Source organism: Peromyscus californicus, unplaced genomic scaffold (assembly GCF_007827085.1).
Source record: "Peromyscus californicus insignis strain IS unplaced genomic scaffold, ASM782708v3 Scaffold_11__1_contigs__length_118956290, whole genome shotgun sequence".
NCBI classification, from domain to species: Eukaryota; Metazoa; Chordata; class Mammalia; order Rodentia; family Cricetidae; genus Peromyscus; species Peromyscus californicus.
In genome coordinates, this window is record NW_026294402.1 from 36,496,551 (window position 1) to 36,519,968 (window position 23,418).

At 44.5% G+C, this 23,418-nt stretch overlaps 1 protein-coding gene and 1 long non-coding RNA gene across 6 annotated transcripts in view; one reads left to right on the top strand and one right to left on the bottom strand.

Annotated features, from left to right (window-relative positions):
• The window catches only part of Tecta (tectorin alpha), a 70,747-nt gene that overhangs the window by 18,637 nt on the left and 28,692 nt on the right, over nucleotides 1-23,418 (bottom strand). For all 4 annotated transcript variants that reach the window (XM_052757452.1, XM_052757461.1, XM_052757468.1 and 1 more), the window contains 4 exons: nucleotides 20,849-21,450; nucleotides 11,483-12,044; nucleotides 5,090-5,289; nucleotides 754-1,137 (listed from right to left, as the gene is read on the bottom strand). In XM_052757452.1, the coding sequence (XP_052613412.1) occupies nucleotides 754-1,137; nucleotides 5,090-5,289; nucleotides 11,483-12,044; nucleotides 20,849-21,450 (1,748 nt within the window). The remainder of the gene's footprint in view (nucleotides 1-753; nucleotides 1,138-5,089; nucleotides 5,290-11,482; nucleotides 12,045-20,848; nucleotides 21,451-23,418) is intronic.
• On the top strand, nucleotides 5,231-22,910 carry LOC128122168 (uncharacterized). 2 transcript variants are annotated; one of them, XR_008222348.1, is made up of 2 exons: nucleotides 5,231-5,343; nucleotides 22,715-22,910. It is a non-coding gene; the product is annotated as an uncharacterized LOC128122168 (long non-coding RNA). The 2 variants fall into 2 exon arrangements; XR_008222349.1 differs by lacking the exon at nucleotides 5,231-5,343 and adding an exon at nucleotides 12,854-18,305.

A 23,418-nucleotide genomic window follows, 5' to 3' on the forward strand; every position in this document is an offset into this window, starting at 1 on the left:
AACGGCCCTAAGGAAGAATCAATCTAAGATAAATTTGACATTTTCTTTCCGTTGGAGTGTCATCATGGGACCTCTGGTAGAGGCAGTTGCTCCACTGGGCTTTATTTGTATCGTTGTTTTTATAGGCAAATGCCTGCCTTCTCTTTTTAGAGAAAGCATAGCAGAAATGAGGATTGGGCTTAGTGTAAGTGGACAACGCCAAGAATAATTGCAAGGGCTCTTAAAAGCTAATGAGATGGCCGGGCGGTGGTGGCGCACGCCTTTAATCCCAGCACTCGGGAGGCAGAGCCAGGCGGATCTCTGTGAGTTCGAGGCCAGCCTGGTCTACAGTGCGAGATCCAGGAAAGGCGCAAAGCTACACAGAGAAACCCTGTCTCGAAAAACCAAAAAAAAAAAAAAAAAAGCTAATGAGATGCCTTTTAGAAATTAATCCAGACTAAAAGCTGGCTTATCTACCATTTTATCACTTGGTGCTCAATTGCCGGCCTGCCATCATTATAGCCTGAGACGCTAAGTTTCCTGCAAGGCCTTTGGAATTATGGGTAACAGAGGCCGTGTTGTGGCCCATTCTTGTGCGCCCACAGGAGTTTCAGGCTTCAATTCTCTAAAAATCTGGCCATGTGTGTAGGATACTAGGAGCAATCCCTTATTATCCTTCAACTCAGTTATTTGGAATAAACTACAACGAGCAGCCCACTATCAGACACCCAGTTCCCTTGGCCCATTTCTTAGGAATCAAAGCCAGGCTGTCACCTTGACAGTGTTCCGGTCATTGATGAGAATCTGCTCTTCGTTAATGTAGAAATAGACAGGTGAGATGATGGTGAGGTTGGGCGAGGACCACTTGTCGAAGTTGATGATGAGCTGGAAGGAGATGTCCGGCAGTTTCTGGCAGATGGTGGAGAGCACGAAGGCACAGTTGGCCGGGAAGCGCAGGAAGGCACCATCAAAGGTACGGAAGACGCCGCCCCCTGCCGCCAAGCAGTAGGAGGTCTTGGTGCTGAAGCAGCCGCGCACCCCGCTGCGCAGGGCACACTCCTCGCCTGACTTGCACTGGCGTGGGTCGCACTGGATCAGGTTGCGCCGGAAGCAGCGGCAGCGCCTAGTGCAGTCTCCATTCCAGAACAGCTGCTTGGGCTGGAAGAGAGGTGCCCTTCGAGTTAAATTGTGACCTCAGATTGCGGCCAAGGCTGGAGACTCCAGAGCCCAGCCTATCCTCCCTTTAACAGGGTTGGGGTTAGCACTAGGGAGCAGGAGGGAGGCTGCCTGGATTCAAACACTTATATCCCTTTGATGCAATTTGGAGGCCAAATAATACGCAATTTAGACTTTATTGGTTTCAATCAAGAACTCTGGAATCTTTATGGCTGGGGTTGTTGAACTAATCAGAGCCTACCTGAATGTGCATCGAGCTGTCAGAGGAGCTAGGTGAAGAGGAAAAATACATCGTAGATTTTCTGAAGCCTGAGAATCATGCTTCTAAGAAATATAGGCTCCACTTTAAGATGAAATTTAAATTCACTTGGGAATGAGAGACCAGTGCTTTAAATCTCAACTAGTCAAAAGAGAATGATAATCAACTCCCATGATCAACCATTTCAACATTTCCCAATACTCACTCTTCCAAGTACTTCTTCCCTTACTCTGACCTACTTCTGATTTACTTCTACTGCAAGCATCTCTATTTCCCTGGGCCCTAAAGATGAGATGTCTAGCCAACACCTAGGTCTCATAAAGGAAAGCTCATAAAGGAGAACAGGCCATTCAAATGTCCGCACCAGCCTTGTCACCCTGCATATGCCATCTGGGGAACATCACTAATTCCCATAGTACCAGTTTGCTCATCTGAATTGGAGGTCATAATCGCATCTTACAGGGCAGTTGGGAAGGTCAAATTAAATAAGACATGCCAGCATCAAGTAACCACTCAATACACACTCACTGATGCTATTTTTACAGAAGAGCCACTCAGCCTCCTTCAGAGGAATTGCACAAAATCATTTAAATGCCCACAGCACAGTGTCTCCTCAACAAGAGGAGACATTGTTTTATATTCTTCCCCAAATAGGCAAGAATCTGTAGACACAATTCTACTTGGTAGAGTTTATAGTCTGCATCTTGTACTTGCTCTAGATTGGGAATGTTGGGAAACAGTCATGGCTGTCCATGTGGGAGGACCACAATAAGTAGACCGTGAGAGATAGGACCACTCCGTGCCTTTCAGGTGGAGCAATCCCTTGTTGTAAGAGCTAAGGGCTAGAAGAGTTTGGATTCGGGAGCTTTTCAGACTTTGGCATAATCGCATGTATATGATGAGATATCTTGGGAATAGGACCCATTTTCAAACATGAAATTCATTCCTGTTTCATATATTCATTCTACATTTAGCCCGATAATTTAAAACAATACTTTACATGTCTTGTGTCAAAGTTTCATAGTGCGCAATTTTTGACTTATAGCATCAGGTCAGTGCTCAAAGGGCTTTATATTCTGTAGCACTTTGTATTTCTGATCTTTGGATTAGAGATGTGTAATTTATATCAATTCACCAGACAGAAAAGATGTCTTAAGACACACAAAGGGGCCTATGACTCTGTCTGGCCACTGTTTTCTTCTGTGACTACAGATTTAACAATACCCTGAGACTGACAGATTGTGACTCAGATTCAAGGGTGAACAGAGGGCAAGCTCTTCCAACCAGTGTGTCACTCATCCTCCAAGTGAAGACATCAGAAGCCAGGTCCTTGCTCCCTCTAGATCTGTAACATATTCTGGGGCCCAGAAGCTTCACAAACTGACTCATTTCTTTTATCAGATTTATACAATAATTGAGTGGTTGGCCTGGCCTCTGTTTGATAAGAACACAGACACTACATTGGTGGGAAGGAAAAAATAACCTGATGTTTGTGGATATGATCGGGGGTAAATAACTCATCCACAGAAGAACTTGATTATGAAACCAGCATCAGAGGCAAGTGCCTGGCCCCATGCTGCTTTCTTTACCTTAATTAGACATGACAACGACAGCTGGGTGATTACCCTACATGCTAATGACTAGATGTGTTCTCTCTTTATTTCCAAAGAAATCTGCTGTATAAACAAGCCTCCAAGCTTGTTTGAATTGAGGCAAATGGATGTGGATTATTTGTTCTGTGACTTTGCCACTTTCCAGACATAAGCTGTCGTCAAAACCCACTGACTTTCTGATGAAAAACCAGATAATAATGTTTATAGAACTAATGGCTGCCAAGGGTTGTTATGAGACTTTCTGGGGAATTCTGAGTGTTCTATGCACACCATTTCACTAACATGTCTGGATTTTTTTTTTATTTACAAAATATTTCTCAAGAGAATAAGAGCCACCACTATAACAACAGCCACTGCCAGTCACTGAAGGACTGGATGCCGGGTACCAGGCTGGGCAACTAGCATGGGGCGTACAGATGACCCTATTGAGGAGTCTCTCTCAACCACATTTCATTCATAGGGAAGCAGAAGGTCAGGGAAATGACACAGTTGGTTCACTGTCACTCCTCCAACAGTGAAACCGTCAGGGCCAAGCTCAAGTGCTGTTCCCTTCGGCCACACTGACACTTAGGATCCCTGTGGAGGGGTACATGACACAGCTAATAGACAGACCCATTTGGGCCATCTCCAGGATAGGAGCAGAGTTTCCCCAAGTGTGCTCTTGGAGTCTGGAGCCTGGTTATAATCGCTCCCAGATTCGGAGAACACTGAAATGATTTTCTTCCAAACGTCCTGCCTCTTCTGTTCAAATGATCTTCCTAAGAGTTAACTTGGGCACTAGCTCTCCAGAGAAGCCCTCTTAATAATCCTACGATTCTATGTTACGTTCACCCTGTCTTTCTAATACAACCTTCAGATGTCTTTTCCAATGAAAATGAAATTGAGCATAATGCCTACATTTCTATTCTTTTATTTATTCCCCAAATAAAGGCAGTTCAGTCAATCTCAAATGAGTCAATGCATCTTTACAGAAAGGAGACATTATTTATTTTTGCCTAGTTGAGTTCCAGTTCAGACACTTCAATTAGATTTCTGGCAAGCGCTCCCACCTTCATTTAAAATTGATCTGCTCTGCGGGGCATCATTTTTCACTTGTTGATATGTTATTTTGTAATTGTTCCCTTCTTTAAAGCACAATTTTTGTTTCTCTCCCGAATAGGTATTTTTAAGTCCCCTAAGTCAGGGAATACACTTCCTTGTTCTCTGAAGGCTACTCAAATAGTGGCTGGCACACAGCCAGTGAATACTCAGTATGTGGGGTTAACGGTCTACTCACATTTAAATGAAGATTAGCAAAATCACCGACTGAAGACCTTCTCAAGGCTCTTCTTAGCTTGGTGTTATGGAACATTAACTATTAGAGGGCTAGGGATGTGCCTCTGTGGTAGAACCCTCTCCCAACACGTTCAAGGACCTGGGTTCTATCCCCAGTACTGCCTCTTTCCCCAAATCTAAATAATAAAATGGTTTAGCAAGCCAGTATGTTTTCTTGGGAAATGTGGAGGAGGGGCCTCTTCTTCATCAGCATTCTGTTTATGCACCCTGCCCCCATCCTAGGAATGGCAAAAGGTGGGATGAAGGCTGCAGGGAAGCAGGCCAGACTCAGCTTCCTAGGGATGATATCAGGATGACGAATGGCACCTGTGTGGGAGCTTCCAGAGCCAGAGAGGGAAGGCCACTCCTCCCAGCCTCCAGCCCCATATTTTCTGCTTAAAAACATCCTTAACAGAGACAGCCACAAATGTCAGATTCACAGCCACTGTATTTCCAAACTAGAGTCCTGTCAGAAGCTTTCAGACGGAGATTTACAGGAAGGCAGTCAGAAAGGCATCAGAGAGAGGAGGAGGCCTTGCCCATGCAGAGGAGGCAGGAGGCGGGAGGCCTGGCTGCAATTCCAAATCTCACAGAGAGCATAGCCCTCAGCTTCAGCGCACCTACCCTACAGTAAGCCCCACATTCATCACAACAAAGCAGGAAGCCTGGGCAGTTCTGGCTGTCCCCTTGGCCTTGGAGAGAAGCCAGCCTGGCGTGGAGAAAGAGGCCAGTGGCCTCCTGTACCCACCTCGTAGTATTTGCCATCCGAGTAACAGCCACAGTTGTGGGGCAAGATGCAGCTCTTGCCATTGAGGACATAGCCGGCGTCACACTGGCAGCCTTCCACACAGTAGTGATTGCAGTCACTCTTCAGGCGGATGGCGGCACAGCGAGGCTGGCAGACACTCACACAGCTCTCGTAGTGGCTGTTGGGAGGACAGGTGACCGCTGGAACAGAAGGGACTAGTCACAAGGAGCTGTAAATGGCTTTCTCACAGCCAGGTATGAGGCTTGCCGCTCTCCTTCATTCATACCCCTTGCTCACAAAAAGCCTCTGCCTAATCCCTTATATCCCTTAAATAACAGCCTGGTGTGCAGAGGAAGGGGCCGGAGTCTCCTCACAGAATCTTTGTCCTTTCTTCAGTGTTGGCTTTTGCAACCTTTATTCCCTGCCACTGTAAAAACCCACCAGACACAACAAATCCCCACTTGGGCTAGAAAAGGCATGCACAGCAGCCCCACCTCCCAGGCTTCATTCATATTGATCCTCTTATTCATATCCTGCTTACTCCAACTCCCCGTTCTTCAGACCCCACTTAGAGACTCCTGATGTAGTGCCCTCTTCCTATTCAATGTCACTTAGCCTCACCTCAAAACCTCTAGGGAACCTTATGCTAAACCGGTGGCTTGTCAACAAGAGACTCCTGAACGACATGATGTCTGAAAATGTGTAGTTTGTCGTGTGTGTGTGTGTGTGTGTGTGTGTGTGTGTGCGCGCGTGTGCAAACTGACCTGAATAAGTTATGTTCTACCAGTTCTGAGATGCATTTACGGAAGGTAGGCAAAATACTGGTGAACAATATTGGGATCTGAATTTGTATGCTTAGAAGAGCACCGGGCACAGAGTGTTCAATAAGTATTAACCAATCATTAAAGCAAGTCTTGCTTGAAGGTTTTATAGAAGCTGGTATCTTAATCAATGCACAGTAAAAGTACAATAATCATTTCTGTGGAAACTTCTACTCTACACTATATGGATGCTTTGGGGGGTTATCTTTCATCTGGGGGTAAAGAGGCTCTTTTAGAGTGCAGAGTCCTAAGAATTTTAACGCATGGGTATGTTTGCATAAGCGCTACCATAGTATGTTATTACATTTTCAAAAATGTTTAGTTCAAAAGATAATATCCTCATGTCACAGAAAACACAAACTGCCTAAGCGCAATAACTAACAAAGTACAGCGGGTTCTTGCATAAATTGCCTATGCACACAGATGCGTGTCCATGCATCTTATGCACAGCCTTAGTTTTTATATAAATGAGAGCATAATCTACAAACCTTGTTGCACACTGCTTTTTCATGACAATATTTCTTCTATTCAGTCTCGAATGACTGCCTTTACACAGTTTTCAAGGTGTGTGCCTTTTATATGAATATCATTGTATGTGTACTTTTGCCCTCATAAGTTGGGCTGTAGAATAAGTTCCTAAAAATGGAATTTTTAAGCCAGGGGATAGGAACACCATTATTATTATTATTGTTGTTGTTGCTGCTGCTGTTACCACTACTGAAGTGCTGTAGATCAGCCCAGGCCTCACACATGCTAGGTCAGCTTTCTGCCATGGAACTGTGCCTCCAGCCCCTAGGTCTTTAGCAGACACCATCGAGCTGTCCTGTAAAGGAAGAGACTGCACCAAGGAAAAACCAAGGAGATTTCGTCTCATGAGGTCTTGATGACTACAACCAAATTTTCTGATTTCTGGAAATGTGGAAAGAAAAAAAACTATTTCTGCTGCGTGTGCATTTAGTCTGCATTTCTTTGAGCCTTATTATCTTTCCATTTGTTTATAATCATTTTTTTGCCTCCTGAGAATTGCCTTTTCTCATCCATTACACACTGTGTTGTTGAAGTTTCTTCTTATTAAACTGTAAGTGCTCTTTATAAATTAAAAATGTGCTTTTGTGTGTCACATGTATTATAAAATATTTATCATTTGTCTCTGACTTTGCCTCTTTCAAAAAAATTTGCACTTTTTTTAATTATGTTTTTTCCATGTAGAGAGGTAAAGCTTTTATGAGGTCAAACTTATCTGGGTTTCCTTAGCAGCTTTGAGTGTGTGATTGGGAGAAAAAACCCAAACTCCTTTGTTTCATTCTAGTACTTCATAATTCATTTTTTAAATGTTTAATCTTTATTCTCTCTGGACTGTATTTTGTACCCAGAAGTTAAGGAAAGACTGAACTCTTATTTTTTCCCAGAGAGTTTTCCCATCCTCTCCATACTATTTATTAGGCAAATCTTCCTTTCCTCAAGTTATGTGAAATCAGGCTTGCTCTATATTGATTCTGTTGATTAGGTGATCAGGTCTTTTGCTGACATGCTCATCCTTTAGCCAGTTTGTCTTTCCACTGATGTATTTGATTCTTGTTGTTAACTTGTTCTAGCTAACTTGTTCCTGTGAAAGTATTAACAGTGAGCATTAATTGATTAATAGAATATTAATACTATTAATAAAAAGTGTGAGTAGCAAAATATGGCCATTGTCATATCCAAGAAGACACTTAACCCTCTCCATATTTAAGACCTTGGCTTCTTCCCTGGCATCCAAACAGCACTAAGAACATGGTGGGTGATCAATAGACAACTGACTGTCAAAATTAAATTTTCAAATTTCAAACACTGATTTATTGCTTCTCTACCCTCTAAATGTGCTTCTGGGAGCTGGAAAATGATGATGGGTCATGTGTATTTTGTTAAGAACATAACTCCGTAGATGCCAGAAGACCTATTTAAAATTGAGCCTGGGTGGGTGGCAGGGTGCACAGATCCCTCTGAAAAGCAATGTAACAGAGTGGAATGGACAAGCTCTTTGGAATCAGACCAACCTGGCTCTGAACCCTGGTTCTATCATTAACAGGCAGGGTCACCTTGAGCAGGTTCCTTGTGTTCTCTGAACTCATTTTTGCCCCTACAAAATGGGGTTGCTGCTGCTGCTCTCCTACCAGGCAGCTGCTGAAACGAGATAGTTGAGAAGCTGCCAGTTCATTCTTTCCTTTTCCTTCCCATGAGTAACAAGGTACTTGTACTTCCATGATTTTGATGGTGTCATTGACGGTGGGAATAGTTGTAGGGAATTGTAAAAATGAATAGCTATTCATTTTTAAAATTAATCAACAGGAATTTGTTAGATTTGCAGGGGAATAAGTAAAGCAAATCCTTAATGACTAGACTCTGATAAAGGGGAAACCCAAATCGATGATGCTAATCAATTTTGACTGATCATATGCCGAGTGCTTAGATGGGGGTCAGGGAGACAGCAGTTCCCAATGGCCAATAGGGCAACACTGTCTCTGTGCACACTTTCCCACTTCCCCAAGTTACTTTCTTTATGGACACTGTATACATCTCAGCTTCCCCCTCTAGAAGGGGTCCACAAGTCCACACGCCACCTCTTGAACAGGGCATGGAAAATGGCAAGAGCTAAGGAGCTCTGTCTACTTAGCTACAATTTGCACCTCTTACTGTGTTCTCGCCATCTCCTGCTCCACGTCCCTCATGGAGCAACTAAAATTAGCTCAACAGCCTCAGCTGATGGGATTTTAGGTGGGGTTAGTAATTAAGACAATTTATCTCCCATTTTCCCTCCAAGGCCATTTGTTCAACATGGGTAGAGAGGTTTTTCAATGCATTTACAAATAACGTAATTGAGTAATAAATTATTCCATTGATAGGAGCAGCCAATATTGTTGAGAAAAATTGGCATTTTACCTTGTTACCAATAAAGCGCATGTTGAATGGGCAATTTGGTTTAGCCCCCGCCCCCCAGCTTCTTTCCCCTGAAAGTACCATTCTTATACCTAACATGTGAATGATGAATTGAGTTAACTTTTAGAGGAATGATGACCCCAACTTCCCAGAGGTCAAAGTCACCTGAGATACAAAGGACCTTGCCAGGCCAGGCTTTCTGCTGAATATCTCAAGTTAGAACAACTCAAACTGGAAAGGTAAGCCACCTGCAACCCTGCCTTGTTCCCCATCTCGCCCACATTTTACCGTCTTCAAAAGGTCCGTTTCTTCTCTTGTTTTAGCTTCCTTGTTCTCGCCCATTCGCAACCACCATCCTCACATCTGCTCTGTATTTTGGATCTTTACCCCTGTTTGGAAATGCTGAAACAGGAAAAGCTAAGCCACTCTGCACTGGGAACCATTCTCAGTCACTTGTTGAATGTGATGTGTCAGCCTGGGACAAGGTGGGGGCAGCTGGTCTATGGCAGAGATGGAATCTAAGGCTGAGAGACTGAGGCGGGCAGACTTGAGTCTCAATGCCATGAAAGTCTCCATGACTAGGTCAACCAATGCACACAGGAGGCAACCAGTGTTTGGACAGAACTTTGTAGAGGAAAGAGAACTGGATTACTGGTAGGGAGGACAGGAGGAAATGAAAAATCTTTTTCATATCACAAGTCAAACTCCATCACAGAGTAACTCTGTCCTGAGATGGAGGGTCATAAGGCTTCCTAACTCAATTCTTTCTCCTTCCCATGAGTGACAAAAGCTGAGGCCCATTAGCTGAGGATGAGTTCTTATTGATGTTAGCTCCTTTAATGTATTTCCTTATTCATCACAGCTAGACATGATGGCATTTGACATACATTATACCTGACTGTCCCCACCCCCCACTGCCCAATCCATTTCAGCCATCCCAGAGCATCAGAACCAATATGTGAGGCTCCAGAGAAAGAGTTCCCTGTGACAGACCTCAAGAAAAAGCAGGCTGCAGCTCCCCTTCCAAACTTGCTTTCTGATCCCATGCCATGCCAAGAGCCTAGTTTTCTGATTTAGATGAAGACAAGCACTCCAGTCCCACTATGCTGACGCCAGTGAATCCCCAGTAGCCCTGGCGATTGCCCTAGTCCCAGACCTTTTGCAGGCACATTTGTTTGATTGACAACACTAGAGGCTGATTTGTCTGGACAGTCATCCACAGACATCGTGTCCCCCACCTTCCTTGCTTGAGAACTGAACTTGGATGATATAGTCTTGGAATCTCTTCCCTCCCCTTCCTCCTCTCTCCATCTCTAACAGTTTCCATGAATCCAATGGCTGTGTATGGAATGCAGGCTGACTGATCATTAAACCACAATAGCTCTGCATCCAAATGTCCTCCTTTCCAGGATGAAAATGAAAGTTTGTTCTCTGTGGAGCCCTTATTTAGAGTTCTGAGCAACCAGCATTAATTTGCAGCCTTTTTATACAATCAGATCTTTTATACAAAAAAAAGTGCTGTAGTTAATGAGACTATGATGAGAAAATAGGATACGGCAGGTTAACTGAAGACCCATGGTGGTTTCATCATCAACCTTTTCCTATGTGCATATGATGAATGCTGGCAAATATTCTAACTAACTCTTCTCCTATAGTGTAGAGGCCGCTAGTGTAGCACATGGGTGTTGGGGTGAGAGGGTCAAATCCAACTTTGCCATTGAGACTATCTACCCTTAGTCAAGGAACTCAAATCCCATGAGTTTCAATTTTGCTAATTGGGTTATTGAAAAGAATCAATGAGATAACACTGATAGAGTATTTCAGCAGTGGGGTTGACTCACAACAAGTCATTAATATAATACCACCACCTAGCATGTATTGTGTGCTGGGATTCCAATGATCTGATTTGACCCTTCTGATGTTACTGTCAATACGTGGTACAGGCAACATTATGGCTGTTCTTCAGAGAAGAAGCTGAGTACCAGAGAGGGGAAGTGAGTTGGTTACACTGATCCTTAAGGACCAATTTGAGGCTAGAATCCATTAACTCCATTCCCTTTTCTAGTGCTCTTAATATCTCACCATGCTCTACAGTCATGAAGTCATGACTATATTATATATATATATATATATATATATATATATATATATATATATATATATACACACACATATATATAATGAAGACTAATATATGATATTTATGCTATCATATATATATATATATATATATCAAACAGAAGAACATATATAAGGAAGGTATATAAGTTATCCATGCAATGATGGATCCATGAGGTTCTAGAGTAAATGAACAAGCTAGCCATCTAATTCTTCCCCCATTAGTCTCTGGGAAGCATTTTATTGTGTACTTGGAATTCAAATGCAGCCTGTGGTGTTCTGTGCTTTAGATACATGGTCTCATTCCATCCTGCAGGGCAAACTATCAGATTCATGGTGTTGACCCCTCTCTACAGAGAAAGAAAGGAAACTGTAGGAGGTTACACCTTCTGTTTCAGATAATGGACTCTGTTACAAAGTGCATATTCTGAAGCCACTCTTTTCGATTTGTTCTTGCTTCTACGGAGTTGGTAGACCAGCCTCCCATACCAATCAGAAATGAGGAGGAGCAAAAAAGAAAGAGAGAAGATGGACTCACTACAGGATGTGTAGTTCCTCCAGCCAGTCACTGCAATCCCTTGAGTCTGGCAGGTGCTGGCATAGTTTTGTAGCCAGCTGCAGGCTGTCTGCACAGCACCCCCATCAATACAGGAGTCAAACAGACAGTTTTTGTAGAAGAAGGTGGGGTTGACTTTGCTGTGACACTTGGCAAAGCCAGCATTCTGGTTGGGGATGAGGCCGCACAGCTGCTGTATTTTGGAAAAACCTTCAACTTTGGCACAGGATGGGCAGCGGTCCCCACAGCCCACCTGGCAGAAGGTGTCTCTCTTCACCCAGCTTTGCCCAAACTCATTGACACTCAGTGCAAGCAACCCCATGGGCATCTCCAGGTCATCATCAGGGTTACCATTGTAGCGTCCACACAGGCCATAGGTGCTGTTCTGCATGCTCCGGGGGACAGTGATAGACAGGAAGGTTTTCCAGTCATACACAACCTTCAGGCCAAAGTCAGTTTCCACCACCACGTGAAAGCCAAAAGAGAAAATGTTTATCTTTCCTTGTCCTAACTTCAGGGGCAGGTACAACCGCTCATTGTTGACCTGTGGGAGACAGGGAAGAGAACAGAAAAGCACAGTTGGCCTGAAGATTCCTCAGTCCTCCTAGTCACCAGTCTCTTGAAGGACACATTCCACAGGGGGCTTGCCCAGGTAATTCATGGGCTTTGTAGAGTATTGTTTATGCCAGTCAACTCTTATTACTAGGATTTGAACAGACTTAAATGACTGTCCTTTGTACACTAACATACCTATTTATTTCAGTGCCTTCTGTTTGTTTATACAGCATTATTTTCCCCTAGGAGTTCAAATTGTTTTCTCTAAGGTAATGAGAGGGTAATAAAAATTCAATTAACGTTGAGAATAAAATACCAAAACCTAGAATTCCTGTGTTTCTATTTCTAGCTCTACTGTGGATTTATTTTAGGCAATCTCCAATTTATTAATTCCATTGGGATTTTTTTTTTTGAGGACGATTGTTGGTTCCTCTGCCTGACACATCACTCACACATTAGCATCTCTCTCATCCTCAGACCTGTTCCCATGTTGCCTCTCCAATAAAGCAAGATTTTTCTGAGTCTAGGACCATGGTTTGTAGAACCACTCCCTTGCCTGAGCAAGCACAGCATGTTATTCTGGCTCTGGGTTTTTTTTTTTTTTTTTTTTTTTTTTTTTTTTTTTTTTTTTTTTTTTTTTTTGGTTTTTTGAGACAGGGTTTCTCTGTGTAGCTTTGCGCCTGTCCTGGAACTCACTCTGTAGCCCAGGCTGGCCTTGAACTCACAGAGATCCGCCTGGCTCTGCCTCCCGAGTGCTGGGATTAAAGGCGTGCGCCACCACCGCCCGGCTAGGGTTTTTTTTTTTTATTAAAAGACCATCTAAGATTCGAACAACATCTGGTGTCCAATTTGTGGGGCACGAATTCACAAAAAAAGCTGCTTGCCTGTGGTCTTGCAGGCTCTGGCCCAGGCCCGAGCTACACGCGGCCAGAGTCTCCACTCCATGTGGGCCAGAGTCCCTAACCCGCTGGCTAAGTTTATGTTGCAGCCTCTCTGCAGCAAACTCCATGGGTTTTTTTTGGGGGGGGCTCCCAAAACTGTAGGAGTCAGCCGCTTTCTTGTGTTCCCTCACGCAGATGGCTGGCTCTTTGGCTTCTTCTCTCCTGGTGGGTTGTGGGCTCTCCCTGGATCCCCATCTTGGGCTGCTACCACACTAGGTAGCTGCCTTGAAACCTACTCAGGCTTCTACTGTTCTGCTTCTCTGATCTTTCAGCTTTCACCCTGAATCTGGCTCTGGGTTTTTTATTAAAAGACCATCTAAGATTCAAAAAACATGTTATATTTATAATTATATTCTTATATTCTCCTGTAGGTCAAACATATGCATATGACAACTAAGATATATCACAACCTCCCCTTTGGTACAACTGGTTATAGGTGCTTCTTTCTTACCTGCAAGATTAGAAGCAACCTGAAGGCAGGAACCATTATGTCCACCTCTCTTTACGACTTCCTATATACCTCACAGTTCAGTTTCCCAAATTACCAAGCACACCATCCTAGCCCATCATCTCCTATGATTCAAGAGTGAAGGTGTTTTTCTTGTCCTGGCCAAGATCCTCATACCAGTCACTGTGACTGTGGTACGGTGATAACACAGATGTCCATGGTCCACACAAGGGCAACCCCTGGCCAATGAATGACCCACACTGGTGACCATCTCTATGATGTAGGTCATTTTCAGAGTATCTAGTATCCCAGTATCTAATGCCAGTCTTTATCTCTTCCCCTAAGCTTTCCCTCACTTTCTTAAGAAGCCCCTTCTTAGGGCTTGTTTCTAAAGAACCTTCTTCCCCCAAGATACCAAGAAGGTCCTTCCTTTATGCCCTTTCTCTGGGTCCATGTTCACCCCTCAACACTCAGCTCAGCTCTCTGCTTCTATGCATATTTTTCTAGGCAGAATCCAGTCATCTAACAGACATTAGTGTGGCAACTACTATCTACCAAGCATTGTGCTAGGCTGGGGCAAGGCATGAGCCCCTTTTCCAGCAAGGCAAGGACTTGGACAGATGGTGAGACCGTCTGATAAAAGCAGCGACACAGGTACAGAGATGCATGGGCCTCACACTCAGCCAGGGGGACAGAAACAGTGGGGTCTGCAGAAGACGATACTCACATGGAGTCTTAAAGGATACATTGGGTGGATGAGGTGAGGAGGAATGAGAGAAGATAAGGGAACTCCAAGGAAAGAGCATAACTCAAGCAAAAGCCCAGACCAGACAAAGCAGCTTCCTGACAATGAAAGATGATCACACTTTAGTGCTGATGGAAAATCAAATGCAACCTTGGGGGTAGAAGATGATCTGAAGACAGAGAGGCTGGAAGGACAGCCTCGTTTTTAGTGTCATGACAGAAAGCCTGACCTATGGAGGTCACACTTTGGGTGAGGGGAGGTTATCTACGATCTTAACAGGAGAATTTAAATAGAATAATGAGATCAGAAGTCAGATTACAAAGTACACTGTACATAAAATAACAAGTAGGAGATCCAGAAAGAAAGAAGGCCCACAGAGGAGTTTTGTTAGGAAGGGAGGAGGGATAGGAGAGAGCTGGAGGAGGGATGAGCATTGGTGTAGAGTAAGCCTGTTTGTGGTAATCAGGGAAAGGCTGTGGAAAGTAAAGGCTGAAGACATGGGAGGAAGGGAAGAGGGCAGAAGGGTTGCATCCACGGGGTTAGGGACAACGGGAAGGGGAGATGTCTGCGTCTGGGCAGGGGGAGAATAAGAGACACAATTCCTCAAGGATGGAGGGAGGACAAAGAGGCGAAACACAGCTTGTTTTCCAACAGGAAGCCTAAAGGTAGAAGTAGGCGGGCCATGTGCAAACACAAATGGCTGCCCAGCAGATCACCAGGGAAGGGGAGGCCACAGAAGCTCAGAGCCACCCTGAAGGCTCACACTCCTGGCTAGTGAGTGCAGCTTGCTCTTCTGGTATTCTGGGTTCTTTCCTACCTGATGTCACACAGGAGACACCATCCCAGGGAGGCACAATAATGGGATTAAACCTTGTACATGTCACTGCCAAAGAGAACCTTGAAAGAAAGCATACCCTCCAACTCTAACAAGTTCAAGTCTCCCTGTCTCTGTTACCCCATGATGCTACCTGTATCATAACCTACTACCCCGACTCTCTCTGGGAATAAGGAGTAGGAGACTAGGGACCCCAGGGAGAGGAGTTCAGACAGAAGGAAAGTAGGAAGCTGATATTGCCAAAGGGTTAGATGGGTGGAGATAAAGGTACCACAGAGGGTGAGTAGAAGGCACAAGGACAGTACTTACCACACATAAGCATCTCCATGTTCAGAGGGAACTGAATCCTTCACCCCTGAAGATACCAACTCCAAGGATGCTAGAGACCCTTCTGTAAAATACTGACATTCTATCCATAGAACCTACACACATTGTCCACCAGGCCCATTCAACCACATGTACCCCAGTACAACTCAACACCAAATCATAGATTTACTTAAAGTGTTATGAATTGTTTTGTTGTTGTTGTAGGTGTGTGTGTGTGTGTGTGTGTGTGTGTGTGTGTGTGTGTGTGTGTGTGTGTTTGTGTGTGTAACTCAGATATTAGCTGTGCAGATGACGATGCTTTGTGACAATATCAAAGAGATAGACACACCTGCATGACCATCCTCAAGTTATTTGTATGATGTAGATGCCATGCTAACAATGCTGTACACATAGTTTAGGGAAGAATGAAAAAAAAACTGCATATGCAGAATAGATATAAATGTCATACCCATGGTTAATGATGTTGGTTGAGCCTGTAGATGTGAAAACTATGGCAGGGAGCTCTGACTTCACTGGAGATGAGATCACATGTCATCATTTCAGTGATGGTTTCCCTCTGCAGATTCTATCCTCACATCCCACACTCTGCCTTCTCTCTAGGTCTGCCCTGGTGCTTCCCTGACCCAGATGCTCTTAGCTCACTCTCTGCCCAGTAGACAGACTCCTTCAGGTTTAGATCTGGGTCACCTCTTCCAAGAAGCCTTCCCTGAAGCCCTAAAACTGACCTAGACAAATTCTGTTCTGTTTTGTGCCCTTTGCGCAGAACACTTTTGCATGCTTCCTGATTATGCTGACATTGACTACTACCAGGTCCATTTCTCCCGCTAGGTTTCTTATGAGGGAAACCATTTTTACTTATTTTTGCTGTTTTTTTTTTTCATTCTTAATGCCATTGTGTAACACATTCTTTGGCTGAGGAGATACTTCCTATATAATCATGAGGACCTGGATTCGAGTCCCAAGAACACACAGAAGGCTGAACACAGTGGCACATGTCCTTAACCCTGTATTCTGTGGGAAGATGAGAGGCATAGATAGGAGAATCTACAGATGCTTCCAGGCCAGCAGGCATGGTGAACTCAGTGATGAATGAGAGACACGATATCAGATAAGGTGGAATTTGAGGACCAGCATCCAATATGGTCCTATGACCTCCACATGCATGCTGTGTGGAATTCACGTGCTTATACTCAAACACATGAATGTGCATGCATACACACAGAGATTTTTTTAAAATTTTCATTTATTTATTTATTTATTGTTTGTTTGTTTTTTGAGACAGGGTTTCTCTGTGTAGTTTTGGTGCCTGTCCTGGATCTCACTCTGTAGACCAGGCTGGCCTTGAACTCAAACTCACAGAGATCCGCCTCACTCTGCCTCCCGAGTGCTGGGATTAAAGATGTGCACCACCGCTGCCTGGCTAAGTTTTCATTTCCTAGCACAGAGAAGCTTGTTGAACCAAATTGTATCAGAGTGAAGCTCCAAAGCCTAATAAGAGGTTGAGAGGCTCCTCCACAGCCCTACCTGGTCTGTACAGAGCATGTTTGTTTTTAGTTTTATTTGGCCTTGTTGATTTTCTCATTTCCTGCAGCACAGTTCAGTGCACAAGAGGTCAGAATCATAGAAAAAAATCTCATGTCCCAGGGAGTGACATCGATGTCATCCTCCACTTCTAAGAGCACCGGTGGTGACCTGGGGCTCTGGGCTACAGTTGGTCTTCTACTTTATTTCCCACTGTCATGATGACAGCCATTATTCTTCAGCTATGGTGACTAATAATAACATCATGGGAAAAACAAATGCAAATCACTGAATAAGCAGGTCCTGTAATGCATATTAATAATTCAAAGTAACTGCTAAATCTATCCCATGGGCTCCCAGAGTAAAAAGCCTTCAGTACTGCCTGAATTCGGCCTTCTTGTCAGGAGTTTGAAAGCTATGTACTCTGTTCCCAGCATGGCACTTAGAAAAAAGGGCCCTGGCCAGGAGTCCTCATGACTCCTTCATCTCCTCATCCTTGATGTTCATTTCTCTCTAGTTGATCCTGTTGTGAGTGGAATTTTGTACCCCAGAAAGATAAACTGAGGCCTTAACTTGTGGTACCTGTGAATGCAGCCTAAATTGGGAAACATAGTCTTCAAGAACATAACCACGATGAGAGGAGATCATGGTAGATTATGTGGACCCCACATCCAATGATGGCTGTCCTTCAAAGAAAAGGGTGATATGGATAGTGATAAACAGAGTGCAGAGGGTCCTTATGGCTCTTATCCATGAGTGCATCTCATAAGACTGGGACAGGGCATATGCCTAGAAGGTGGGATGACTCTTTGTGGGGCTTAATCCAATGATGGAAGAGAAAGAAAGGTAGCATCCAAAGAGAATGGGGAACTAGTTCCTCTGAAGGAGAGAAGAGGCATGAAGTGTTCATAAATGTGCTGGCTAGTGGTGTTTTGTTTTGTTTCGTTTTGTTTGTTTATTCCTCTTGTCTATTGTTTGGTTGTTTTGTCAACTTGACACAAGCCAGGATCATCTGGGAAGAAGGAGCCTCAGCTGGAAAGAAGCCTCCGTCAGAGTGCCTGAGGGCAAGTCTGTGGGACTTTCTTCATTAACGTTGATGTGGGAGGGCCCAGACCGCTGGAGGCAGTGCTGCCCCTGGACTCGTGGCCCTGAGTTATCTAAAACAAAGCAAGCCGAGCAAGCAGTGCTCCTCCAGGTTCCCTTTAGTTCCTGCCTTGCCTTCCTCTGATGACGAAAGCCAAACCAACCTTTTCTCTCCCGAGTTGCTTTTGGTCATGGTGTTTATCACAGCAAAAGGAAGAAAATGAAGACAAGAAGAACCCAATGAGCTGTCTGTGCAAACAACTAGGAAGAGGTTAAAAAAGAAACCTGTACGACCTCAGATATCTACACCTCATGCAAGACAGGTAGAAGTGGGACATGTAGTAAAGCAGGTGGGCAAGGCTTGTCAGCAGGTAAGTATATTTTAGAGGGGGAAAAAAACCCAACAACCTTGAAAGGCAACGAACAGTGGAAGGGTATGAATATCAAGGAGATGATTAACTGCATGAAAATGTATAAACCTGAGGGGAGAAATGTGTCAGGGAAGGTTAGAGGAGGGAAGGTCAAAAGTGAGGTGATAGAACAGACAGCGGGAATGATACCTGTGTTTTACCTCTGATGAAACGGAACGGGCGGAAGGGTTACAATGAGTAGCTTCAACTGTCAAGACCTCTGCTGGAAATTTTGATCTCAAGGTTGTGGAAGTGGCTTAGTTGGTAAAGGGTTTATGCACAAACAAATTCCCAGAAGCTACATAAAAAGCCAGGCTTGGTGGCACATGCCTGTAATCACAGCACTGGGAAGAAGAGACCAGAGAATCCCAGAATCCTGTTGGCAAGCTAATCTAGCCAGTTAGTGAGAGGTCCAGTCTCAAAAAAATAATAATTGGGGCTAGAGAGATGGCTCAATGGTTAAGAGCACTGGTTGCTCTTCCTGAGGACCCAGGTTCAATCCCCAGCACCCACATGGTGGCTCACAACTGTCTGTAACTTCTGTTTCTGGGGATCGAATCACTGTCTTCTCTTGGCCTCTGTGGGCACCAGGCACACATGTGGTGCACATACATACATACATACATACATACATACATACACACAGGCAAAATACCCATACACTTGAGAACAAAATGAAAATGAAAAAAAAAATGTGGTGATAAAGGAAGAAACCTAATTTTGACCTCTGGCTTACAAATATAGATACACACACCATACATGGAGAGGCGTGGACACCTATATACATACATGAACATGAAATTAAAAGAAGAAATCTAATATGGCTAAGAGACAAACAACTGCCATATTCCTCACTAGCCTCATTGGCCCATTTAATAGCTCATATTGCTAAAGAAATGACCAGCAGCAGAAGGAAACCCACAGGAACCTTAAAAGAAAAGGTCATGATGTCATCTCAATCATTCACTTGACAAGTGTCACAGTTGGGTCACAGTTCCAATCCAACCTGGGCTCAATATAGTGAGACTCTTTGTCAAAAACAAAACAAAAACATTCTAACTAACAACAAACTAAAGCTGCTGCCTTAGATGCCAAATGCTGTGGAAAAATCCTTTTCTACACTATGAACATGTATTACTCTCATTTGCTAATAAAAAGCTAATTGGCTGATAGGTGGGCAGGAAGAGATTGAGCGTGAGAGTCAGACTAGGAGAATTTTGGGAAGAGGGAGGGCGGAGTCAGAGAGTCACCAGCAAACACAGAGAAGCAAGATGAGAATGTCGTACTGAAAAGGTACATGGCTAAACATAGATAAGAACTATGGGTTAATTTAAGTGTAAGAGTTAGTTAGTAGTAAGCCTGAGCCATTGCCCCATCATTTATATGTTTATAAACAATATAAGCCTCTGTGTGGTAATTTGGGAAGTGGTTGCCAGGTATTTGGGAACAGGTGGTTGGGACAGGAAATGTCTGCTTACACCAAGAAGTAAGATTACCCAATAAATGTAAAAAAGAAGGCACTTCTAGAAGCTGTACCCTCTCTGTGTCAAAGCTAGGTGGACCCCCCCCAGGAGGAGGAAAAACTAAGAGGACCTCTTGGGTAATACTAGCCCATTACGTTTAGCTTAGTTCACTTTATTCCAGCATTTAAAAAAGAAAGCCTATAAGATGTAAAGAAGTTCCATTGGAGATGATGGGTTATACCATAAACCTGTGAGAGGAAGGTTCACCCCCTAAATCAGTGCCTGGGAAACAGCCCCATAGTCTACTGGCTAGCTGGCTGGTAGTCAGCATCAGGCCCAGATAACACAGTGGAGCAGGGAGGGCTGCTCTGCCATGGGGGCTGCTGTCTACAGGCTGTTCAAGGAGCTCACGGGACTCCTTGGCCCTACAGCTCCTGTCACCATGGTTAAAGAAGACTTCATGGACAAGAGGGTTGTGAGGCCCTGGTGAGTAAAGATAGCATAGAGAGCCCTCAAGTGCTCCAAATGGGAGCAAGACTCTGGAACTCAGATGCTATGGCAGCCAACCGGGAGAATGGAAGAGGTCAGGGAGGCCAGACCACGCAGATGACAGGTTGATCTCAGAAAGTGGGGGTGACAAATGAGGACATTAGTGCCACTGAGACAAGTATGACCTGTGCCAGGCATGCAGTTTCATACAGATGAATGATAGCACTCGAAGGCCGTAGGATTGCCCAAGGGTGCACAGTGGTTACCAATGCTAGATTTGAATCTAGACCTTTGCTCTTGATGCATCCTTCCATGAGCTAAGGTCTATTGCTAGGACTGCCTCTGCTTTCACTTTGCTGCCTGTGACTTGGGTAATCCTTTGCTCTCTGACCCCCCAAAGCCTCTCTATAACAGCACACTATGGTTGCCTTTGGATGCTGGACTACCATGGCTCAGCAGCATCCAGCGGGACCAGGACGCTGTCTCCATAAGTGCCAAATCCATTCTGGAGGTTGGCCTTTTACTACTCACCAGCACAGTGTGCTTATAAGCCCGGTGAATCACAATGCTGTAGCCAAACACGGTCACGTCCACTTGCTTCACCCACAAGGCCAGTGATGGGTCCCGATCCTCATTCTTGGCTGTTACAATGAACTTGGGGAAAGAGTCTGAGATAGATCTGCTTCCTGTGGTGCAGAGGATGAGAGGGCAACTGGTCTGGAAGTCAAAGGGGTAGCCATCAAAGGTGAGGTAGTGGCCATAGCCGGAGACGATACAGGAAGCATCGGTACGGGGCTGGCAGTAGTATAAGCCACTCTCTTCCATGCAGTATTCATCCTCTTTGCAGGGAATGGTCTCACAGTGGACACTGTTGTCTGTGCCATTGCAGTAGCAGAAGATCTGGCAGTCCTGGTCCACCCAGAAGGTCTCATTGGTGGCAAGTTGGTGCCCCTCAAAGTTGCAGCCGCACTCACTCCGAGTCACGCACTGGCTGCCCAGCAGGGCGTAGCCTTCATCACACTGGCACCCCTCTGAGCAGCTATCCACACAGATGGGGCCCAGGGCGAGGGTCTCACAGGTCTCTGTACACGTCATACACTCCTCAAAATGGCTGTTCTCTGGGCATTCTAGAGCTGAGGTGGTCAAAGAAAAGGCAAGTTTGAGATATGAACAGTGGGTAGAGACAGAAGTATGTTGAAGTGTGCACATTTGTGTGACTACCTATGTGTGCAATCACATGTGGGTTCATATTTGTGTGGGACAATGAGCCCAATGAAGCTGTATGATTGAATACTGTCATCCTCACTGGGTGATCAAGGGTCAGAGGACGCTCACAGGCTCCGTTTGTGTATTTGATCTTCTATATAGAAGATTCTTTGTCTACAAACCAGTACTGAACACCTGCTACATGTAGACCCTCTCCTGGGCCCTTTTGTGTGCCTCATCTCAACCACCTGGATTAAGACAAGTCTTTTTATCACTGTTCTATAGGGGAGGATATGGGAGGCCAATGAGTTAACTTATCTACCTGATATGAACCAGGCAGCTGTTCAAACAGATGTTTTGACTTAGATTCTCAGGACAGTGTGTGAAGTACTACGAAAACACTTGCTTTATGGCCATAGAGATCTCTCTCAGTTCTGGCTTGTGCACATCTCTGAGCTCTCGTTTCTCTTTTGTTGTTATTGTTCAACCATAGGCATATTTACCTGATAGATTATTCCGAAGACTAGTAATTTAATATGCTGAGTCCATAGTAGAGTATCAATAAACAGCACACTCCCCCACCTGGACCATCTTTCTCCTCAACATACAGCCTTGGCCTGATGTTTCTCTCTTTGTCTTTTATTTCTCTGTATCTGGACCCCTGTGGTCTCCTTCACCTTCCCACCATGCTCTGTATGCAGTGATCCCTCTGCCTCTCCTCACACTTGTCTCTGCCAGGATATCCCCCTACAAGGCCAAATCTCATGACTCTTTCACATGTCTTCTCAAATCACACTTTCTCCCAGAAGCTTTCCTTGTCAGATCATCTCTGCCATAGATGAGCATGTTCTGTGAGGTTCTGGGTAAGCCTCCCCCTTCTCCCTGTGCCTTGGCTGGCGACAATTTGACAGGAGCAGGGACAGAATCCAAGAACACAGAAGAAATCTGCCTGTAAGTCTGTGTGGTCTAAAGATCTACAAAGGCCCCCACCCCTCTAGGAAAACAAGATCTTGCTCATAGAATGTTCTTTGGCTCTTAGACTTACAATCCTTCCTTGCCAGAGTCTTATAATCCAAGGACGTGAAGGACACTAGAGAGAAATAAATTGCATGGATATAATAGCTCTGCCCATGAGGACCAACTCAACCGTTCTGCACTGTGGACTGAAAGCCAATCTTTTCTTTCCTCTAGGCTAAAGGACCCTCTCCATTTCCATTGACTACAATACCATACGGCTTTGGAGTTGACGGCCACTTCAACACTGATTATATATGTCTGGATAGAGGAATTTTCACACTTGTCTCTAAATTATGAATGCTATAGCACTCACTGCAGGTTTATGGGGAAAGCAAACAACATGACTTATTTAAATGGCTGTTGCTTATGACTTACTGTGTTGTCTGGATTTGTCTGAAAGTCTGGAACATAGAGACCTGGAGTAATAAAATTTTTCCCTGCCCCTGAAATCACTCTGGGAAATTACTAAATTGGGGGTCCAGTTCTGCCAACAGGAAGGCTGGTTAAAAATGTCCAAACACAGATAGCATGATAGTCTCTTTCCAAGTTCAAAGAAGATGCTGTTCCTTGTCTGTAGCTGTCACTCAATCCATTCTGTTTTTCAGGACCCAGTCATAACAAGCCCTCAATACTCAGACAGCTGGCTGATCGAGTGTGCATACTTTGGTCATTCTCAGCAGATCCAAATGAGCCAACCTAGTGAATGGGCCAGGTGTAAGCCTGGCTCCCTTCCCAATGAAACTATGCTCCATGTGGTCACCTCTGCCCAAATCCCCCTTTAAAAGGTGCTTACACAAGCTGCCTCCATTCCATTGGCCTGAATGAGGCTTGGTGATGTGCCTTTCTTAAGAGCCCTCACAGCCAGGCCAGGCTAAACT